General features: G+C 38.9%; 1 protein-coding gene across 1 annotated transcript in view; it reads left to right on the forward strand.

Annotated features, from left to right (window-relative positions):
- The window catches only part of ABI3BP (ABI family member 3 binding protein), a 165,356-nt gene that overhangs the window by 111,339 nt on the left and 29,913 nt on the right, over positions 1-24,104 (forward strand). Inside the window, exons 42-53 of the mRNA XM_064143939.1 lie at positions 612-686; positions 1,630-1,701; positions 2,158-2,232; positions 5,046-5,120; positions 6,057-6,131; positions 7,211-7,276; positions 7,577-7,651; positions 13,347-13,442; positions 16,854-16,964; positions 19,594-19,677; positions 20,631-20,699; positions 21,980-22,192. Coding sequence (XP_064000009.1) covers positions 612-686; positions 1,630-1,701; positions 2,158-2,232; positions 5,046-5,120; positions 6,057-6,131; positions 7,211-7,276; positions 7,577-7,651; positions 13,347-13,442; positions 16,854-16,964; positions 19,594-19,677; positions 20,631-20,699; positions 21,980-22,192 — 1,086 coding nt within the window. The remainder of the gene's footprint in view (positions 1-611; positions 687-1,629; positions 1,702-2,157; positions 2,233-5,045; positions 5,121-6,056; positions 6,132-7,210; positions 7,277-7,576; positions 7,652-13,346; positions 13,443-16,853; positions 16,965-19,593; positions 19,678-20,630; positions 20,700-21,979; positions 22,193-24,104) is intronic.

Consider the following 24,104-nt stretch of genomic DNA (forward strand, 5'->3'; position numbering starts at 1 on the left):
GCGAAGAATTAATTCTTCTTATCTTAGATGTCAGATGTAGACCAAATAAGAACAGTGAATCCAAGCAGTAGTGTTGCTTGAGCAGTCTTTGTTAAATATGCAGCAGGAGTATTGCTTGAGACAAGCATGAAGATTTCTCACACTGGTGTGTGTCATAGGCTAGCAAGTGCTAGGATAACCTGTAGCAGTAAAAGATGCCAACATGGCAAGAGTTTTTAACACAACAGCATGAAGGTAACAAGATTGAATAGTTTAAATGTAAGAACAAATAATCTGTAAATCAAGTCCCCTAAAAGCCAAATCGTCATATACTCAGGAATGACAGAGGTGGAAGATGAAGGCTTCCACAGTCCATTTTTGTTCCATTATTCTCCTATATGCTCTTTGTGGCCGTGTTCTTTACTGATTCATGCAAAGTGAAAATTTTGTGTGCAATTTTGGGGAAATCCCTTTGTGTCTTTATTTAACTTGTTTTCCTTTCTTTGCAGTAATTTCAACTGATTAATTTTCAGTTTTATCTTATTACAGACCAAGCCATCCTTCTTGTGTGCTATGAAAGCACTGCAGTTTTTTTCAGTTATTGTTCTGGGTGTGCTTTGTTTTTATTTCAGTTCCAACTGAAAAACAGTTTGTTCATACCAAGCCAAAAACATCTGAAAAACCAAGAGTGCCACACACCAAACCTGGTAAAGGAGTCGTTTTTTTACTTCTGTGTATTTGTATTTAATCATTCTTTCCCTTAGCCTTGGGTATTGTGCCTCTTAACAGAATTACTCATACCTGGTTTTGTGCTGAAATCAATGCATTACACTCTAAGTCTTCCAGTTTGAAGCATGCCAAAACTACACTGAAAATAATAGTAGAATCTGTAGTTTAGCATCAGAAAGAGTTTTCCACCTTTCTGTTACACATAAATAATGACCAAAAGGTAGTCATGTGAGTATTGACAAATTTCTATAGACTGAGTTCTCTCTGATTACTTCTCTGAAGTATCTGAAGTATACTTTACTGTATCACAAAGATACTTATCTGTGAGCACTTCTTTTAATCCATAAAGTGTAACAGAACTTTGCAATGTCTTGTACAACAAGCAACTGACATTCTACCAGGACTTGTAGTAACAAGATGAGGGGGAATGGATTGAAGATGGAAGATGGTAGGTTTAGACTGGATATTAAAATTAAATTCTTTACAGTGAGGGTGGTGAGACTTTGGAATGGGCTGCTCATGAAGGTTGTGGATGCCTCCCTCCCAGGAGGTATTCAAGGCCAGGTTGGACAGGGCTTTGAGCAACCTGGTCTAGTGGAAGGTGTCCCTGTCCATTGAAGGGGGTGTTGATTTAGATGGCCTTTAAATTCCCTTCCAGCTCAAACTATTCTACAATTCTGTGCTAAAACTGAAACAAAAGTAACCTGAAAAACAGTTACAGGGAGCTGAGTGTCTTCCTAGTTTTGTTACAGAAGGAATATATATGAGAAGCTAATAGGAAGATGCTGTCTGTCAGCAGTTGGTTTTTAAGCTACTCTCCTACTCTTTAGTTTGGATCATTTTGAAAGAAACAGTGCGAATACTACTTCATTTCTATTGCAGTTTAATATTCTAAGATTCTTCACATTTTCTCCTTCACAGCAATACATCAGACAACTCCACAACCAGTTATTGCAAAATCTACTACCACTGAGCATTCAAGGGCAACAATGGGTAAATAAATTTCCTTAAAGTTAAGATGCAGGTATTTTTAATTTTTCACTGAAGAAATTTCTGGACAACATGCTCTGTTGTGGTATTTTGTGTAACGTTCTTTTCCTGTTTCTTAATAGGGATGCCTCTCAATTCTAGCCTAAAAGTAAAACAGAAATAGCCTACGGCATGTATTTGGTCAGAAGCCTGCCTTGGTCAGATGTCCAACCAAATTCAGTGGTCTAATTTTTCTTCTAGAGCCAGAATTTTATCCTCTAACTCAACTTATTCTACAGCACAGTGCTAGGACTTCTCTGTGTATTGGATAGACATTTTGTTTCAGGTTCCAGAAGCCCATGGAGTTATTATTGTCTTTTTTCCAGGCATTTGAGGCATGCATTTTCTGTGGGCTAAATATGGCATTGGATCATGACTTCTGAAGAATAAAATAATACTCTTCCTTCTTTTTTTTTTCAGCTCCAAAAGAAACACTGCTCATTCCTTCCAAACCCAAAACATCTGTTGAGCCAGAAGTACTACAGACTAAAACTGGTAATTTAAACTTGTGACTTTAAAAATGTCATTGTGGTACTGCCTTAGTTGCACTTCTTGCTGTCGTTCAAGACAGCGATCGTGATATGCATGATCTGCAGGCAGAAATAAGTATCATTGTTCAGCTCAGAATGTGTTAATCATGCAGTTCTTGGGCATTTTCTTTGATATCATAAGAATTGCTTCAGGTTCCATGGAGAGAAGATGTTAATACAGTCGGATTTTTTTAAAGATATTTGTTGAATTGGTGTGCAGTAGCCGTTAAAAATGTGAGGAGTTCAGTAAAAACATGCATCTGTACCCAGCTTTGCCAAGTTAATTTTTATTTGGGGAATATTACTACCCTAAAGAAATTTGCTTCAATTTTTTAAATACTTCAGAAACTTCTCTTACAGAATCTCAGTCCAAAATAGTTACTAAGAGTACAGGTTCCCTCTTATAGGTTGACAGTTGGACTCATTGATCTTGGAGGTCTTTTACAACTGAAACAATTCTGACTATGATTCAGGGATGCATAGTTATAATGAAGGATGATGATACCTCAGTTTCACCCTGGGTGTAAACTATTTCCATTAAAAGTAATAGGGAGGAAGGTTAAGAGGAGAAAAAAATTAGTTAGGGGTGGAGTGACAACATGTTTAGAAGAAAGACCAACTTTTTTTGTCTTTCCTACTCTGATCTAACCTCCAAACCACTAATATTTTAGTTTTAGGCAAATAGGTTAAATGGCAGCCAGGTGGGGGGTGGCCTCTTCTCCCAGGCAACCACCAATAGAACAAAGGGACACAGTCTCAAGTTGTGCCAAGAAAAGTATAGGCTGGATGTTAGGATGAAGCTCTTCCCAGAGAGAGTGATTGGCATTGGAATGGGCTGCCCAGGGAGGTGGTGGAGGCACCATCCCTGGAGGTGTTCAAGCAAAGCCTGGCTGAGGCATTTAGTACCATGGTCTAGTTGACTGGCTAGGGCTGGGTGCTAGGTTGGACTGGATGATCTTTGAGGTCTCTTCCAACCTGGTTGATTCTATGATTCTGTGATTTCCCCATGTTTTTTCTTTCAGGCTTCTAGCCCTTCTGATATAGCAAAAAAAAAAAAAGAATTTAGGCAGTTTCTATTCATTCAAGAAGCATACATATATGTATATAAAACTATGACAATCAAAATAAACGGTCCAGGAGACAGGAGAACAGTCCAGGAGAAAGATTTATTTTCTAAAAGCCTATTCTGAAAAGTTTTCTATTAAGTAATCAAGGTAGATCCTAAGTCCCAGTTGAATGAGATGTTGTACTGTGGTAGCACTATAAATTTAGTTTCATGTGAACGGTTTTTGAAAGCAGATTTTTCAGATTTATTCTTTTCATTTAAATTTTTAATTCATTACAATGGTACATATGCAAAATAAACTACTGCTAAGAAAGTTTAAAAACTGTTAAAAACCAATGGCACTGTTTAGCCACTACCCTGTCCGGCTTCCATATTTTAACCTTGTCTCTGAAAGACAAAGACATAACTTTATCAATTATCTCGATGAGGGAATTGAGTGCACCCTCAGGAAGTTTGCAGATGACAACAAATTGGATGGGAATGTTGATCTGCTTGGGGGTAGGAAGGCTTTACAGAGGGATCTGGACATGCTGAATTGGTACATCAGGTGTATAAAGTTTAACAAAGCCAAGTGCTAGGTCCTCCACTTGGATCACAACAACACTATGCAATGCTATAGGTCTGAGGCAGACTGGCTGGAAAACTGCCTGACAGAAAAGGACCTGGGTGTGCTAGTTGACAGATGTCTGAACATGGGCCAGCAGTGTGCCCAGGTGGCCAAGAAATTCTACACCATCTTGGCCTAGATGAGGAATATTGTGGCCAGCAGGAGTAGGGAAGTGATTGTACCCCTGTACTTGGCACTGGTGAGGCCACGCCTTGAACATGGGGTTCAGTTTTGGGCTTCTCAAGAAGACATTGAGGTCCTGTAGCATGTTCAAAGAAGGGCAACAAAGCTGGTGACGAGTCCAGAGAACAAGTCTTATGAGAAGCAAGCTGAGGGAGCTGAGATTTTTTTTCAGTCTGTGGAAGAGGAGGCTTCACTGATCTCACAGCTACCTGAAATGAGGTTGGAATGAGGTGGGGGTTGGTCTCTTCTCCCTAATATCAGGTGTTAGAACTAGAGGAAATGGCCTGAATCTGTGGCAGGGAAGGTTTAAGCTGGATATTAGAAAACATTTCTTAACTGGAAGAGTGGTCAGACTTCAGAACAAACTGTCCAGGTTGGTGCTAGAAGCCATAGACCCTGGAGGTGTCTGAAGAAAATGTGGACATGGCACTTCAGGACATGGTTTGGTGGCTATGGTGGTCTTAGGTTGATGGTTGGACTTGATGATCTATTTCAACCAGAACGATTCTATGTAGTGTGTGCCTCTGCCTGTCAATCTCTTCCCTTTCATCCAGTAATTTGGATATCTTTCAGTACATTCAATTAAATTTGAGTGAGGGAAGAATGTCTGAAGGGTAAATGTATTGCTACAAGCTTTTAGAATTAAGACATTCAGTGTGAGAAGGACCAAACACTTTCAGAGCTCCCACGTTTAGGGCATTTGTTCCGAAGTTGGTAGAGGCCCAATAGAATAGTTGCACTGTCTGGCTGTAAGCATGAAAATAGCTCCAGACTATTCAGAAGACATGTCTGTCTGACATCTGTTCAAATTGCCTTAGCAGATGAATAGACAGGTTTTGTAGGAAACAAAGGACAGAGATCCTTTGTGAAAATCATCTTCTTTAATTTCACTTCTCACAGAACAATGTGTTATTTCTTGTAGCTCCAAGGGCAACACACCTGGGATCAATTAACCTTATAACAGTTCATGTTGTTGATGGGTCCAAAATGACTTTAGGTAATGAGAGTACGAAGTCAGTTTATTTTTCATAAAACTTCACTTTCTCTGCTTTTGCTCTATGGCTAAGTCTACACTTTAATCAACAGAAATATCTTATTGTATCTTTATTGCATGTTCATTTGTTAGTTCCATTAGAGTGCATGTAAAAAATGTGATGGCTTTAATTTCCCAGCTATTTCTTTTCCATTCATGCAATTATTTCTAAAAATACACACTTCATGGACAAGGCTGAGAAGTCAATTAAAAAGGCACTGCCTGATCATCTCCTTTTGCCTGACTGCAATCATTTCTAAAAGTAAATACTTCATGGACAAGGCTGAGAAGTCAATTAAAAAGGCACTGCCTGATCATCTTCTTTTGCCTGACTGCAATCACTTCTAAAAGTAAATACTTCATGGACAAGGCTGAGAAGTCAATTAAAAAGGCATTGCCTGATCATCTTCTTTTGCCTGACTGCAATCATTTCTAAAAGTAAATACTTCATGGACAAGGCTGAGAAGTCAATTAAAAAGGCACTGCCTGATCATCTTCTTTTGCCTGACTGCAATCACTTCTAAAAGTAAATACTTCATGGACAAGGCTGAGAAGTCAATTAAAAAGGCATTGCCTGATCATCTTCTTTTGCCTGACTGCAATCATTTCTAAAAGTAAATACTTCATGGACAAGGCTGAGAAGTCAATTAAAAAGGCACTGCCTGATCATCTTCTTTTGCCTGATTTAGTAATGATATATATCTTCCCAGTCTTGAAATGTCTTTATAAAGACTGACAAAGTCTTGTTAAAGTCTTTATAATAAAGTATGATTCTAGCACTGGCTTTTTTTTTTTTAATGGTCTGCACAAAGACAGTTTGAATTTTCCTTCCACTTGTGGTGTCTTATACTTCAAAGGAAGTTATTTGCATTTGACAGACAATAATATCTTCACTTTCAGCTCCAAATGAAACGTACCACATTTCACCCAAGCCCAAAACAGCTCTGGCAACTGAAATTCCACGGTTCAGTTCAGGTAATTCTTAGGATTTTCATAAATGGATGTATTGAGAGTCTGTAGACCTTAAGTGAAATCAGTATGCTTTAAGGTTTAATAATCTGTTCACAAATACCTTTAAAACTATTTCAGATATGCAACATAATAATTTATTTTCCCTCTCATCAGATGCTTTTTGTTCATTACTCTGAACAAATATTTTCTCAAAGATGATATGAAGCTTTTAAAAGCATTAATGCTGTGTACTGGACCCTCATAGCATTGCAGACATAAATGGAATTGACTTCCACAGTTTTCCTTATAAATTACCAAATGTAAATCTGTTAAAGCTTTATCCAAACATAAATGTCAAAACACGAATAATACGTTTGTTCTTGCATAGTATGTTCTCTGGCACCTCAGAGAGCCTGGATTAAGTGTTGTGGAGAGAATCATTTATTAGATTCAAATATCAAATGGCTGGCTTTATTTATTTTAAAATTCAAGAATTGGATTGTTTGACACAATGACTGCTGCTTGTAGCTTTCAGTCTGATTCGCACAGCTTCTGTGACAACAAAAGTGACAATTAATTAATTGGGCAAACAAAAGGAAGCATTAAGAAGAGATTGACTTCAAATTTTAACCTTTGTGATGACACTGTGCTTCGAGAGCCCTACACAGTGCCTGCTTTGGAAGGCTTCCAGTTGTTTTCTCAGTGGCATTTTAATGTTTCATGGTTTTACCTGAATATTTCATTTGGGGGGCACTTAGTATTTTATTTTGAGGGGTTTCATTTGTTTGCTTTTTACAGAACCTAATTAAATGTCTTAAGGCCACAGATACTTTGCAGAGCGAACTCTGTGTCTATATACAGTTGGGTAACTGGCTGTAAATCCTTTCCTAAACTTAAACTAGTCAGACTGGTGCATGTTGGAGTCATCTGACCACTAAAGAAACTGGCATTTTCAACATGCATTTTGGATTGGAACTCATACAATTCTCATATATCCATTTTGCTGTACGCCATTGGTGCATGGACTGTTTTTTCTCTGATGAATTACACTGCACTGTGTTCCTTTTACATATAGGATTTAAACTGAACCTTATTTCTTCTAGCACCTCATAAAACACGTCTCACTTCTGCAAGACCAAAGCCATCTGATAGGTCACAGACCAAACCTGGTAATAATAATTTATTCAATTTGGGATGGGGATGAGATTGATTAATTATTTTCACCTATTCACAGCAGAATGTTAAGAGTTGATGGGGATAGGGTGAAAAAAAAAAAAGGGGGGGAGGGATATTTCTAATTAACCAGTCTCAATGTAAAGCCCTTTCAAATGAGAAATAGAGAGACCAAATCTCTACATATCATCACAGCAAACACTGCTTTTTCTTCTCTACTGAGGAATAGTTGGAATCATACAAAAGTGGTTTGGGTTTTCTTCTCATGGAACTTTTTCTTTTTTTCTGTCACACAGCTCTTATTGAAACCACAGTAGCACCAGCAAGAACAAAAGCACCTGGGCTGCCAAAGTGGATTGTGCCATCAACAGGTAAAACCACAGTTTTGACTTAACAGTAAAAGACTGAATGTAACTTCCTCAAGTTGTCTTTAGCCATGATAAGTATTATGTTGTGTTTGGTTATACAAGTTAATTTCTCAGAGTGTAGTATGCAGTTGCTGCTATTGGTCATGCTATATAATCCCAAGTGCCTTTACAAAATTATGTTTATAAGCAGTCAGTGTAAACACACAGATAGATTATTATGTGGCTACTGGTTTCTAATGATTTTCAGATGATAAATGATGGAAAGTGGTTCCACAAAGAAGGATCTTGGAGTCCTGGTGGGCAGTAAGTTGACCATGAGGGAACTATGTGCCCTCTCATTAAGAAAACTGTGTCCAGCAGATTGAGAGAGGTTCTCTTGGCCCTCTACTCTGCCCTAGTGAGGCCTCATCTGGAGTACTGTGTCAAATTCTGGGGTCCCCAGTTCAAGAATGACAGGGAACTACTGGAGAGTGTCCAACAGATGCTATGATGATGATGATGAAGGGACTGAAACATCTTTCTGCTGGGGAAAGACTGAGAGACCTGGGGATGTTTAGCCTGGAGAAAGCTCAGAGGGGATCTGATCTGTTTCCAAATATCTGAAGGGTAGGTGGCAAGAAGATGAAGCCAGTTTTTGGTGGGTTTTTTTTTTCAATGACGCCCAGTGACAGGACAAGGAGTAACAAACACAAACTGAAACACAGGAATTTCCACCTCAACACAAGGGAAAAATTTCCTGTGAGGGTGCCAGAGAACTAGAACACGCTGCCCAGAGGAGTTGTTGAAGTGTCATTCTCTGGAGGCTTTCCAAACCTGCCTGGACACGTTTCTGTGTGGCCAGCCCTAGGTAATCTTGTTTTTGGCAGAGAGGCTGAACTCAATGGTCTCAAGTTCTATTTCAACCCCTAGAATTCTGTGATAGGTGTAAAATAATTACTGAAAACCACCGTGTTGAGTAGGGTTGCCCAGTTGTTAAAATCCAAGTCAAAAGGCTTTGTAAGAAAGCCTTAAAGCCTGGTATCTTTATAGCTACTTTATATGTACATGGTAGATTTATTTTGGACCTACTTATATTCTGACTCTCTTGTATTTGGAGTATGTGATATTCAGGTTGTAATAGTTCATCAGCAAGAAAGATCCAAATGGATGGATGATGAAGAGAATGAGAATTGTCACTTCAGTTTACATGTCCTTACACACAAGGATACTATACATCCATAAGCACAAAGATTTATTCAAAATGCTGGTTTGGTGTAGGGAAAAGTAATTTTTCTTTTATCAAATGTCCTTGATTTTTCCATCCAATCAAAATAATGTTGTCAATGCTGTTTACATTGAAGATGAGCCAGCAGTGTGCCCAGGTGGCCAAGAGAGCCAATGGCATCCTGGCCTAGATCAGGAACAGTGTGGCCAGTAGGACAAGGGAGGTTATTCTTCCCCTGTACTCAGCACTGGTCAGGCCACACCTTGAGTACTGTGTCCAGTTCTGGGCCCCTCAATTCAAGAAAGATGTTGAGGTGCTGGAACATGTCCAGAGAAGGGCAACAAAGCTGGTGAGGGGCCTGGAGCACAAATCCTATGAGGAGAGGTTGAGGGAGCTGGGGGTGTTTAGCCTGGAGAAGAGGAGGCTCAGGGGTGACCTCATTGTTGTCTACAACTACCTGAAGGGAGGTTGTAGCCAGGTGGGGGTTGGTCTCTTCTGCCAGGCAACCAGCAACAGAACAAGAGGACACAGTCTCAAGTTGTGCCAGGGTAGGTCTAGGCTGGATATTAGGAAGAAGTTCTTCACAGAGAGAGTGATTTCCCATTGGAATGGGCTGCCCAGGGAAGTGGTGGAGGCACCGTCCCTGGGGGTCTTCAAGCAAAGCCTGGCTGAGGCACTTAGTGCCATGGTCTAGTTGACTGGCTAGGGCTGGGGGATAGGTTGGACTGGATGATCTTGGAGGTCTCTTCCAACCTGGTTGATTGTATGATTCTATGATTACCTTTAGACAGCACATACTTTATTTCTCTGAAGAAGAGCACATTTACTGAAGATCCATAGATAGTCTGTAGTTTGAAGGCTAGTATGGAACTTGTAATTCCTTGCTGGGATGGCACTACTGTTGAACGCTCTCCAATTCTTCCTGATTGTGCTCATTAGCATCAGTGCAAAGTTGTTTCACCTCACGGAGAGTGTGCTTGGCAGCCTGTATGATAAGCAGTGGAGTTTGTGTTTTCCAGCAGCAGCACATGGGATTGTGGCTGGTTTCCTGGCAGGCTTTTCAGTTTCCTGGCTAGCTGCAGTGCCAGGTGATAAACTTGACTGTGAGAAAGAGGCCTCCTCATGACCCACTTTTCTTTTCTTTTTCTACCATACTTTAGCCATTTTATCTAGAATTTTATCTTACTGACGTGGTATTTTGAATTTGTTTCAGTGTACTTAACAACTTGTTCAGGTGGATTTTTCTTATCTATTGTTATTCAATATGAATGGTTTAAAAGCTTCTGATGATGGGATGACATTTAACAAGGCCAAGTGCAGGGTTCTGCACTTTGGCCACAACAACCCCAAGCAGCACTACAGGCTGGGGACTGAGAGGCTGGAAAGCAGCCAAGAGGAGAGGGACCTGGGGGTACTGATAGATAGTAGGCTGAAGATCAGCCCTGGCTAGGGCTGGGTGCTAGGTTGGACTGGATGATCTTGGAGGACTCATCCAACCTGGTTGATTCTATGATCTGTTACATCTCTGGGCAACCTTCACCAAACAAACTTTGAGCAGCACTTCCATTTCCCATGTGAAAGTGAGAGATAGTTCAGTGCCATTAATGTAGTTACTAACATTGTGTTCTATTTTATATTTTGTTTTTGAATCTGTGGGTGTACATCCAAGTTCTAGAGGAACTTGAGTATTGAGGTATTTCAGTTTGTTTTATCAGAGGTACTTTTTCCAGTTCTTCCCTTAAAATAATCCACTTCCTAATGACATTTATGCTATTAAAGTTTCAGTGGTTAGTTTTCACAGTATCCCCAAGGTTGGAAGAGACCTCACAGATCATCAAGTCCAACCCTTTACCACAGAGCTCAAGGCTAGACCATGGCACCAAGTGCCACGTCCAATCCTGCCTTGAACTGCCCCAGGGACGGTGACTCCACCACATCCCCGGGCAGCCCATTCCAGTGTCCAATGACTCTCTCAGTGAAGAACTTTCTCCTCACCTCCAGCCTAAATCTCCCCTGACGTAGCTTGAGGCTGTGTCCTCTTGCTCTGGTGCTGGCCACCTGAGAGAAGAGAGCAACCTCCTCCTGGCCACAACCACCCCTCAGGTAGTTGTAGACAGCAATAAGATCTCCCCTGAGCCTCCTCTTCTCCAGGCTAACCAATCCCAGCTCCCTCAGCCTCTCCTCGTAGGGCTGTGCTCAAGGCCTCTCCCCAGCCTCGTCGCCCTGCTCTGGACACACTCAAGCATTTTGATGTCCCTCCTAAACTGGAGGGCCCAGAACTGAACACAGTACTCAAGGTGTGGTCTAACCAGTGCAGAGTACAGGGGCAGAATGACCTCCCTGCTCCTGCTGACCACACCATTCCTGATGCAGGCCAGGATGCCACTGGCTCTCTTGGCCACCTGGGCACACTGCTGGCTCATGTTCAGGTGGGTATCAATCAGTACCCCCAGATTCCTCTCTGTTTGGCTGCTCTCCAGCCACTCTGACCCCAGCCTGTATCTCTGCATGGGGTTGTTGTGGCCAAAGTGCAGCACCCTGCACTTGGAGCTATTGAATGCCATCCCATTGGCCTCTGCCCATCTGTCCAGGCGGTCAAGGTCCCGCTGCAGAGCCCTTCTGCCCTCCAGACCATAGCAGTATTTCCAGCAACATAAAAGCGAGACACAAACACTCATGCAAGCAAAACATCCATTCTCAGTTCTGTTAAAAGTTAGAATGAATATGTCAAGTCAAAATGCTTATAATAAGCAAGTTAAACTAGCTAGTATAAGGTTGTGGTAGTTTGAGATGATCTAATTTCTCTCATTAAAATATTCCGGTTAGCCTCAAATCAGCACAATGGTAAATGCTATGATAAATACAGCAAGCAGTTTGATAGTGAAGGTACCTGGAAGGAAAACACTAACAAACTTCCATGTAACTTTAAAGTGCATTGAAACAGTCAAAAGGAGAGTCTGTCAAAAAGGAAATCTTGTGGCTTGATCAGCTTTTTTTTCTACCCGAAATTTTAACTTTCATTAGTAGGCAGTGGAAGTTCTTGAGAAAAAAATAATTAATTCTTTCTTCTAGAATGTCCATAACAATTTCTTCATTCCAAGATGATGGATCTTAGCAAAGACTGTGATTCTGAATTTGCTTACAAGAGGCAGGATAGGCCTTTCTGTAGACATTGTAACATGCAAAACTGAATTAGACTTTTAATGGATACCTTAGTGATTTTGTGGGATTTAGTCAATGTGCCAGTGAATTTTGTCAATGTATTAGTTGTGAAACGAAGCTAAGGAAATAACTATACTAAATATACTCTGACTGTGACCAGCTGGTGCTGGTCTTCTCATGCCTCTTCTCCCTTCAACACCATGGTGATGAAACACTGATTAACATTCTGCTTCTGTAAATATCTGAGGATCTAATTAACCACTTTAGTTACCCAAAGACAGATTGCAGTCACATAAAAACACAGGATGTGTTTAGAAATTTTAGTGACAGCAAGATGTCCAAACTATGGACTTGTAAATCCCTTAAGTATGCTCAGAAAAAATGGTCAAATAGTAACATAACTGAAAAATTATTAGCTTCATGATGTTAAAATATTAGTTTAATCTAAAAAAACCTCCTGAGTACCAGATTATAAATCTGAGTGCAATGTTTAGGCCGTGTTGGACAAGGGCTGGAATTTGTTAGCTCAGTTTTGATATTTATTTATTTTAAATACATTAGCTTAAATACAGGTTTAAATACAGGGTTTTCTTCTATGTCATGAGAAAGAGTAATTTCTTTTTGTTTTCATTTTTTCACAAGCATGATGAAATTGAAATGCATCTTCTCGGGCTACCATATCTGGCTGTTTTATAAAGTAAATACAGTTATTTTGTATAGGGTAAGCATAGCAATTTAACAGTCTAGCTGTACTATAAATACCAGAATGTGAAATAGTTGTTCTGTACCAGGAGTGGTTATGTTGATCTTTTTAATGTAATTTACTTCAGATTTTTTTTTAGAATGTGTTTATGTAACTTTTAAGTAAGATTTTCCTTCATATACAAACTGAATTTTATGTACACTTTCCCTCCAGTACTCCAAATATGGTATATGTTTCAGTCAACATTGCTCTAGCCATTCAATATAGAAGAAAACCAAAGATAACATTTGGGGGAGAAGAACTTTGCTGTTTGCATGGATCAATGGATATTTTATTCTATATACCAAAAAAAGTAAAATGTTCTCTATTTTTCTACCAATTTTAGTTTAACTCATCTATTACCTCTTAGTAATTCTTTCTTTCTAAATAAATTTCTTTCAAAGAATGTTTAAAATTAAATTGCAGACTCTCTAGCCACAGATCACTTTCTACTTAATGGAATAGGAAGATGACAGCTATTACTAAGTTAGCAGTAAAAACATAAATGAGCCATATATGCTGGGTTTGAACATACACAATATACAAGTACTCCATGACATGATAGATAATAATTTTCTTTTTTTAAACAGATGATGTCTATACACCTGAAGATATCATCAGACAAATTGGTGTGGATGTGGAAAAGCCTTTGGAATATATTGATACCTGGGAAAAGCCAATTTCTGGTAAGGTTCAGAGAGAAAAAATTAGTTATTAAAAATAAAAGCACCACCTTTCCTACACAAAAAGCACCTTGACTAAGAACAGAAAGTAACTCATAGAATCATTAAAACCTCTAAGCTCATTAAGTCTGAGCTTCTACCCAACTTGTCCATGGCCACTACCCCATGTCCAAAGGTGCCACGTCTGCTTATATTTTCACACACAGTATCACAGTATTATCAGGATTGGAAGAGACCTCACAGATAATCAAGTCCAACCCTTTACCACAGAACTCAAGGCTAGACCATGGCACCAAGTGCCACATCCAGTCTTGCCTTGAACAGCCCCAGGGACAGCGACTCCACCACCTCCCCGGGCAGCCCATTCCAGTGTCCAATGACTCTCTCAGTGAAGAACTTTCTCCTCACCTCCAGCCTAAATCTCCCCTGGCGCAGCCTGAGGGGAGACTCCATTGAGCAGCCAGTGAATTCCTCACAGTCATTCTCATCAATACACCTTCTCTTGTCTCCAGAATACTGCTGAAAGAGATTAAAATACCTCATGGTCACTATTTAATCACTAACATATGCCACATACTTAAAAGTGACCACAGCCAATACTACATCTTTATGATCAGACAGCCACAACACTGGAAGCACTGGTTATTTTTTTCCCACAATAATAGTTCCTGCATAGCAAGGGAAGATAAGATAAATGCTCACCCAGATTGTCCTCACATTTATAAAAGTGTTTTGTTGACTATTAGGATTGTTAGGAAAATTAGAATGTTAGGCTTGAAGCAAAATAACCATGTGGATAATAGGGGGTTTTAATATGTGTGTTATAACAGGCTTGATAGTTTTACTTTTCTTGCAACTCTTGCAATCCCATTGTCAAAGCATTCAAAATATTTTTTTTACTGAAAAACAGCTTACCCAAGCAGGCCTTCAAAGTTAGATCTTTAGTATTTCAATTTTTCCAGTCATCTTCTTTGAAATCTTCCACTTCATCTAAAAGCTGTAGAGTATATTTGTATGCCACATGTATGGACACAATCGTACTTACAAACCTGTAAATGCCCTTACACTTAGAGAATTTCTTTGTTTCATAAGCACAATCAAGATCAAAGCTTGTTTTAGCTGTGTATTACTGGCATAAAAACTGATGGAGAAGAAAATCATTCTACTTTTACCCTTGGATTTGCTGTTCAGCTGTAGCTGCTTCTATTAGCTGTTTTTTTCCCTCTGGAAAGCTGTTGCTAGATTTTAAAACACAGGCACAAATACCTGCCTCTAACAAATTTATAATCTGCTTTTTACTCCTACTCCCTGCTGAATTTCCTTGGCACTGAATTTACAAGCACAAAGACAAGAGCCTATCTTGACAGGAGAGCACCAATGTTTTATCTTTATAAAGTTTATTCAATCTGAAGATTGCACTTGGCAAAGATAAGTCCAACTACTATTAGTAGCTGGATGTAAACTGATAAAGTTTATTCAATCTGAAGATTGCACTTGGCAAAGATAACTCCGACTACTATTAGTAGCTGGATGTAAACTGTAAGCTGTACACAAGGGTAGTGCTCTGTATTTTTTGTTACTGATTGTCAGGCAGTGGGGTGTACTTAAGTAAATCCAGCTTGTGATTTGCAGACACTGGAAATGTTTTTAATGTACATAGTTCTGAAGGCACATTTACATCTGTTTTTACTCACCTTATGACATTAACATGTTTTAAGTCAAGTCTTTAGAGCTTTGAAGTAAGCCAATACCTTTAACTATAGTCAGAAAAGACAGTTGGGTATGGTTGCTGAAATTAACTACCATTGTTTTGCCTTTTTCTTGTATGCATGTGAAATCTCACCTCTCTTCTTGAGGCCTTAACACAGAATCATAGAATTGTTTCAGTTGGAAAATACCTCTATTAGGATCATTGAATCCAACCATCAACTCAACACCACCATGGTCATTAATCCATGTCCTGAAGTGCCATGTCCACATGTTTCTTGAACACTTCCAGGGACAGTGACTCCACCACCTCTCTGGGCAGCTTGCTCCAATGCCTGACTATGCTTTCAAGAAATAACTTCTCCTGATAACCAATCTAAATCTCCCCTGATAAAATTTCAGGGCAATTCCTTGCACTCACTTGATATTAGGGAGAAGAGACCATTGTAGAATAGTTTGGGTTGGAGGGACTTATTTTCAAAACCAGTAAATCTTCCTGGAGTAGATAAAGCAGTATTTCCTGTCTTGATGTGAGAGATTTTACATTTAATTTATATATATATAAATAAAATGACAGCATAAGCCCAAAAGGAAAAAGGGAACAGAGAAAGATACAGATGATAGAGATATTCCTGCTTGTATATTGTAGGTATTTCTTAAAAGGCTCTTCCAAACGAGTCTTTGGATCTGCTCCCTTCTCACCCACGGTTACTCTATTTATAGGGTAAACTAAGATCAGATATGTAGGGGCCAAGGTACTTTGTGTAGCCAGTAACTCAGTATCAAGCAACCTGCATATTTGTTGACATTGGCAGCATTTTAAGAATTATACTACTCTTGAGGGTTTTACACTGCTAGATACAAAAACTCTTTTGTTGAACAAGTGTGTTGCACATATTTCCTGTTTGGTTTGTGTTTTTCTTGGGGAAAGATATGCAAAAGTGAATAGTGGAAGGAAAATCCTTTCCTTTGTGTAACAAAATCCTTTATAATTGTCTGGAAAACACAGTAAAGTGTTTTGTAAGTATGAATTAAAGGGCTTAGACTACCCTTTAGGACTTTTCTGTCAAAGAACCTTACCAGATGAATTTAATAGATATTGGCTGGAGCTGCACACTGAAACAACCTACTTGGGTGCTTCAGGAGTTTCTAATGGTGACTGTGTCTAGCCAAGTCAGTTCATGAACTGAGAGTGACTTTCTTCATTTATTTTTTTTTTACTTTTGAAAGGCATAGCAAAAAGTGACCACAACAATAATTTCTCTTTTGATACACTTTTTGCTTCAAGCCAAGGGCAGCCTGTTTTATCATTTAGAAAGTAAAAAATGCCCAAAATTTTGTGAGTTCCAAGGACACTGAGGTGATGTTTATTGTGGGAGGAAATGTCCTATTTGCTGCCAGGATGTTACCATTGACAGAAATGAGTGATACACAGAAAATGAATTCTGAAACACTTGTACAAAATGGCAAAGGAGCTACATTTTTTCAGTGTAAGATGGGGTTTAAAACTTCATGGCACATACCTCCTAAAGAATTTAAGGCTGAAAATACAACTCAGTTCAGCTCCTAAACTCACCTCTCCGCTTCTGATAATAAATGAGAAAGGAAACCTTGCTTGAGAAGTCAGCACATAACTTGTAATGTGTTTCTGGGTTTCTGGAATTTGAGGTGCAATAGCTCATAATCCCATCTTGTCATGTCATTCAGTAACTACATCACCTGGGCCTCAACGTCCACCTATACCTCCTGTCAAGCCTACACAAATGCGAAGAAAACCTCTGCCTCCAAACACCGTGACTGGTAAACCAGGGAGTCCAGGTATCTCAGCCTTCTCCCTATACATGTTTTATTATGTGAGACAGTACTGAACTAACCTGCAGGGTATACAAGAATTTTATAGCATAGATTATTTTTCTTTAACCTATAGAAAACAGTCTTCTGGAACATACAGACCTTGTGTCTTTTGTCGTCATACATGAACTCTGTCTTCTTTATGTGGGTTTTCCCTGACTCATGTCAAAGTCATCTCTAGTAAGGGAGTTGAAAGCATAATACCAGTCATCTTTTCAGAAGATCAACCTTTAAAACATTTAATCCCTGCCAATAGTATTTGCAGTTAGTAAGTTGCATGTCAAATGAGGGATACTCAATATTTCAAAGTGTTTCAAAGGCACCCAGAAAACTTCACTGGGATTTATCTCATATGCAAAAAGTTTAGCTACAGTATTCCTTTTTTTCTCTGTAAGAGCACACAGAAACAAGAATCCTTAATCTAACATTCCAGGTAGGCAGAAACTATCATCTCCTTGCTCTTGTCTTCATGAGAAGTGCTTCCCTCATCATACTGCTCTCTGTAGTTCACTAGACATATCAAGGTTTTGGCTCTGCTGCGTTTCCTGTTGACTTTCTTTGGTTCGTTTCATTTGAGGCTTTGTGTGCTTTAATAAAGGCCCTAAACACCTAAATAAAATCCTTTAGTATTCTGTCCAGCAGATTGAAAGTAAGATTCTCTACGATGGATGAAACAAGCTGCATATTTACAAAACAGCAGAGCTGAGATCAAAATGTAGCGTCAGTACTTGCTTAGATCACTGGTGTTTCCTTAGTAATAGCTACAACACAACATAAGACATTGCCAATCTCAAACTGTAGCATAAAAAGAAGTTGACCTGATACATATTTTTCTGCTTGTAATGGAGTCTCTGTTAATTTTCTCCAGTAAGTGCCTAATTAATATAACAGTGTTTTGAAATGTCACCCATTTTCCATACACCAGAGGCCAGGTTATGTGATAGTCAGAAGTTATGATACCTTCCTAGGCATTCAAGATGGAATAAGCTGGTTAGATGATCTGGCTCTTCCTTGTAGGGTTAGTAGCAGATTTTCCTCCTTCTGTTTCCTAGTGTTTTATCCAGCTTAGTTTTAAACACCATAATTGAATTTCTTCTGGTTCCCTGGAGAGTCTGTTCCACTCCACTAACAGGAAAAATTTGCTTCAATGTTCTTCTTGAATTTTCCCTTTCATAATTCTATCCTGTTTCTCCTTCTCATTAACACTGTGATTAATTCCCTGCTTGCAGCTTTCTTACTCATCCAATGGATGAATATTAGGGGAAAGCTTCTATTCAGAAATCAAAAGTCTCCTGAATGGAGAGAAAAGGTGAAAAAGAGAGTTATAGAACCTTTGTGATGGAATCTCATGAGAATCTTAATAAATTTTCCTCTTGTTAAGGAAATCAGTGGAAAGAATCTTTTAAAAAATTATTTATAATTTATTTATTCCTTATTATTTATTAATGTATTACATGAATCTTAATAAAGTTGTACTGTATTAAGGAAATCAATGGAAAGTAGGTAATTTTATAATTGTAAACATGGTTTGTCAGAGTTATGTCTTCTGTCAGCATGTTCTCTGTCATGTGTGCAGCAGAAGAAACGACATTATGTAGCTCTTGACTTTCTAGGGGTTGAGATTTCAGAGTCATGCAGTGGTTATCTGTTGAGTGCCTGCCTGTTTTGTTAATGTAGCTCTTGTCATTTACAGTCATTTTGAAAACAATAAAAACATCCTTTACCATGGATTTTCTGCCTCTCAGAAAAATGTTTACTAGGTGGTAACAGTGAAAGAATAAAAATAATGCCACATGATCTCATTTTTTAAGTAGCTAATTATGGGAGATAATGTTGCCTCTTTTAATACATTTCTGTCCAAACATAGTGCCTACTAGAGAATAGATCAGTTCAGAAAGGAAGCTTTTTGCTATGGGTGATGTAATGTTACAAATGTTGAAAATCCTGCTCTTGGTTGCATTTTTCTTACTTTCATTTAAAGTACACCTTAATTTCATTTTAGTAGAAGCTCCAGCACTGTTCTGTGCTTCAACTCTCTATGCAGACCACAGTTAAGGACTCAGTGTTTATCTTTATACATGTTTCAGCTCCAGCCTTGCTAATATAGACTCTGTATTGAGATTAGAAATGAAGGGACTTTACCTATATTTGAGGGGAGAAGTCAAAGTTTCATTTGCTGGCTTCTACTGTTCTTTATTACAGCACACAAAATAATGTGTTCTTTTATTTGAGAAACAGAAACATCAACGCTGGCAATTTTGCATCTTTTCACCAGTCTCTGTAGGATGGTTCTGCACATTAAACCAGATCATATTCTAGCTGATTGAAGTCCTCCAAAAGTCTCCAAGTAACAAAGAACTTTTTAACTGGGTTTCAGGAGTACATTATATTGACAGTAAGGACAACTTGGAACTTTCCTAAATCTAACTGGAAGCTGTTGTAGGAGCTTAGAGGGAATATCATAGTATAAGTCAAAGCACTTGTTTCATGAAGCAGCTGTCACAAAACTGAGTTCTGTTAGAAAACCAGAAAGCTGTTTCACTCTTGAAACAGTGAATGCATTGTTGCCACAACTTCGTGCTTCTGTCGCTTGTAGCTAAACCAGCTGGCCCAACACCACCTGTGAAGGCAGGAACACCATCTAAGATGCCAACAGCTTTTGCAACTCCAGAGGATTACGGTAAGCATATTGCAAACAGTTCCTCTTGCTTGTTTTCTTTTTCACAAACAAAAAAATGTGGGTTTTTTTCCTCTTTTGTTTCTCTTACCTAAATTACATTGATGCATTATATATTTATTGTGAGAAGTATTCTGCCTAGGGTGATTCTGATTTCAGCTATGGCATTCTGGAGTAGGATGTGCTTAGGATTTTTGAGCCAAAAATGCACAGCTCTGGGTATATTGTTCCATATGATGCTGTTTCTAGTTTTTCTACAGTAATATTGAAGTTCTTGTCTCTTTATAGTGATCATGAACTCACTGTGGCCTTTAGTGCTCAATAAAGGAACCCTGAAGCTAGATTTATTAAAAATGCTTGTTGTAAACATATTGTGTTTTGTCCATTAGGGTCTATTGCATATTCACATCCAAGAGAAGATTCTGTTCAACACAGTGGCTGTTTAACACGATGCTGGTGTTTGCAATTCATATGGATTTACCACATTTCTGTTCACCACTGTTTTTACTTTAATTTTCCTTCAATTTTGTGGACTCTGAGACAGAATCTGTGATTTCCTTGTCTCCACTTGTAAAGAAGTTCATACACCACAATAGCAGTGCTATATAGTCTGTGAAGATGGAGCAAACTCCAAGCTAAATAGCTAGTACAGTGCAAAAAAAAGACCTTATTAAAAGGCCCAAAGAGCATTTTGCATGTATTTCATTAATTTAATCCAGCAGTAGTTATGAAGTCATTCATAAAAGCAATCTTTATACTATCAGGTAAGCATTTGGTTTACTTAGAGATAGAGCCAAAAAGGCACACTTAGAAGAAAAAGGCAGATCTGGCAGCAAGTTCTACTATAGAAGAGCTTTCCTATGATTTAAAATGCCAAGTGAGCTGTGAAACACTGAAATCCTAACAATGAAACTTTATATTTATTGCAAATTAAGTTATAAAAATGTTTTCCACAGTTGATGCAACTGTCTTCAGCTCAAGTCCTACATCAGAAACAGATTCCTCAGGCAAACCAAGGTATCAAGGTAGGATTTTAATAGCTGTGGTATTTTTATTTGGAGAAATATATGAAGAGTGGCCTATCTTGCATCAGTTATCTTGCTTAGTTCTTCAAAGGCCAGAACTTAATTTGATTCAATTTCATCTTAGCATCAGATGAAAGGGCTGCAGTGCCAGACTACCAGCATATTTTTGACTAAATTTTACTTTTGCTTTCTTCCCTGATGCCATCTCCTCCTTTATAGTCTTGCCCATAAACATGTTGTGGCTCTCCTTGTATGCCAGCAGCAGTACAACTGCATGCTGTTCACGTTCCACCAGGCCAAATGAAAATCTTGCTGTAGGCTCACAAAAGTACCTGAAGAGTACTCCATGCCAGTGCACCTCACCATAAGGGAAATACATCCATCCCAGTTGCCTCACCTCTCATTCCAGGCAGTGTACATTCCAATAACTGGTAACATATACAGGACTAGATAATAAAGTAGCCACAATATCACTTACAGTAATGTAGAGAGACTAGCATGGTAAGAAAACAGGGAAAAGAGCTTTTGTGCCAAAAGATTTTTCAGGTTTATTTCTTAGTCTGGTAAGAGACACTTCTACAGTTCTGAAGACATTGCCTTTTTCAGGAGACCTTACTGCCGACATCCAGTAGAAGTTTTAGTTTTAGAGCCAATGCATTTGTCTTCAGCAATCTTCCTAATTTTGATGCAGAGTACAAGACATTTGCCTCAGGTTTGTTTTAAGGTTTGATCCTATACCACTGAAAATGAATAAGATTTTGACAATTGCTTTAGAAGCTGCAAGCTGAATGCTGGAACAACTGTGGAAGAAAACTTGTTACTCTTTGTGCTGAAACAAAGTGGTGATGGGCATTATATTTTTGATTTAGCATAGTGCTCAAAAGTTGTACATGAGATTTGTAGTGTCATTCTACTAAAGAAGAACTGAGGTTAATCGTCCTATTTTATGACAGAAGTTAGTTCTTTCAAATAGTGCATACATACCACCCACTAATACCCTTCAGAGTGTTATTTCATCATTGATACCAATGGGAAGGGGGTCAAAGCAGTGCAGATTCCAGGTCTAATAGTAATTTAAAGCAAACAAAGCAAAAAAAAACCACAAACAGAGGCAGCTAAATATATGGTGGGGTTTTTTTCTTAATCATTTATGTTTGGCTTTGACCTGTTGTGTAGATTTTCACCTGGTGGTCTGAGATGGAAGTTATGCATTAGATGAAATGGCATTGATATTTTGTAAGACACTGTAATGAATAACAGCTCTCTCCTATTGCTCTTAGCTCCCCATGTCAAATACATGAAGAAAGATGATGATGTGCCTTGCTCTATCACAAGCTCTCTCGAACATTTTCCTCAAGAAGAAGTTAGCAGCAAGGAAGAACCTACTCGTCCTCCACAAAATCCTCCAACCAACCTCACAGTGGTGACTGTTGAAGGCTGCCCAACTTTTGTCATATTGGACTGGGAAAAACCAGACAACGACACTGTTACTGGTTGGTTTGATTTCTTTCCTCTGCTATATCAGAATAGAGTGTTTCCAGCTTGATTTTCCTTTCACAGTTGGCTTATGCCACTTCAAAAATACTTTAATCCCAAAAGAATCTTAGGCATGATTGCTTTTACTTTGTGCCCTTAACTTAAGTGTGAACACAAAAATGCTGCTAGCACAGAACAACATTTTTACAGTTGTGTCATTGGTGTCAGTAGTGACACAAAAATATAGCTAGAAAGTATGACTGAGTTTTCTCCGAATTTCTGGCTTCTCTGTGTACAGGATCTGGTGAGATGTAGTCAAGAAATTCCAGCAATGCAATAGTGGTCTATATTCTGTAGGTGCATACACATCACACAGACATCTTTCTTGATGTGAGCTGTTGATCATAGAATTATAGGAATCATAGAATCAACCAGGTTGGAAGAGACCTCCAAGATCACCCAGTCCAACCTATCACCCAGCCCTAGCCAGTCAACTAGACCATGGCACTAAGTGCCTCATCCAGTCTTCTCTTGAAGACCTCCAGGGACGGTGCCTCCACCACCTCCCTGGGCAATCAGTAGGCCAGACACAGTGAAGCATTATATCCAGCTAGTAAATCTCTAGAACTCTGCCAGCATAATACTTACTGTACCTACCACAGGGTTACCAAGCTCTTTGTTAAAAGAATCTGCTTGCTTCCAAAGGAAGGTTCTTGGACTGAAAATAAATCCTTGTGAGTCACACAGGAATTAGTACACGGGCAGGTACATGTGCAGGGTCATCTGCATAGCAACACAAGCTTATCAAAATTGAACATTTCAGTTAAATAACAACTAAAAACTAGGGTTGTTATCTTCTGTCAGAAGATATAACCTTTGGTATGTAAAATCACTGGCTCATCACAGGCTGTATTGCACAACATGTGAGTAGAACACACAATACTTGGAACTGTGAGGACTAAGACTTGATTGTTATCCATTCACTTCAGCATTTAACGAGGATGCTTTCAGATATTATTGTATGTGCATGCCATGAGAGATTTCAGTGCAGGGATATTATTAGGTGAGTGTGACTTCCTGAAAGTAGAGCTCCCTTGGTTTTCTAGAAATAATTACCAGGTTTAGTCTCTCTCTTTTCTCGCTCTCCTCTCTGTTTTGAAAAATAATGTATACAAAACCAACCAGATATTCAAGACAAAATTTTGCCTCCACATTTTTCTTCCTGGAAAGGGAATGTATTAAAGTGGGAGTCAAAAGGGACTGTAGACTAGAAAAAAGTACCAATGATAGAGGAGAGCAATGACCTGGCTTGCCTTTCACAATGTGTTTCATCCTGGAAGCAAAAGAAGGGTAGACTTACTGCTACCTTCAGAATTAGCTGAGGATAAGCTCTCTGTGAACAGTCCCCGTTCCAGGTAATTTGGCAGTGTTCTTTTTGTTGGTTTTTTTGGCTGTTTGTTTGGGGTTTTTTTGTTTGTTTGTTTGTTCAGGGACATTATTTTTTGCTATTGCTGTCATTTGGAGGCCTTCTTCACAGATCAGTCCTTAGCTTGATTAGATCAGATAACATCATTTAGTTTGGATTTTTTCTTGGGAGCAGACTGTTTTTCTTGAGCATGTTAGGAAACCCACTGTAGCACAACCTTTTGTATTGCAAAAACAGAAAAACATTTCCACTATGGCTGGTAAAAATATCAGTGCACATCATCAACATGAGAGCAAGGCCTAACTGCCTTCTGAGAATATTTTCTTTTGCTGTGTGTGTTATGAAATACAGAGCAAGCAATACTCACTGCTTCTTCTGAGACTTCAGGTGTAATCAGCACTGGTAAAAGTTAATTTGCCATGAAGTTTCTTCTCTTCTGTAAGGCTGAGACATCTGGAACACCTTTACCCACTCCAGGAAAAAAGATTAAAACTTTCTGCAGA

This window comes from Pogoniulus pusillus, chromosome 5, assembly GCF_015220805.1.
Source record: "Pogoniulus pusillus isolate bPogPus1 chromosome 5, bPogPus1.pri, whole genome shotgun sequence".
Lineage (NCBI taxonomy): Eukaryota > Metazoa > Chordata > Aves > Piciformes > Lybiidae > Pogoniulus > Pogoniulus pusillus.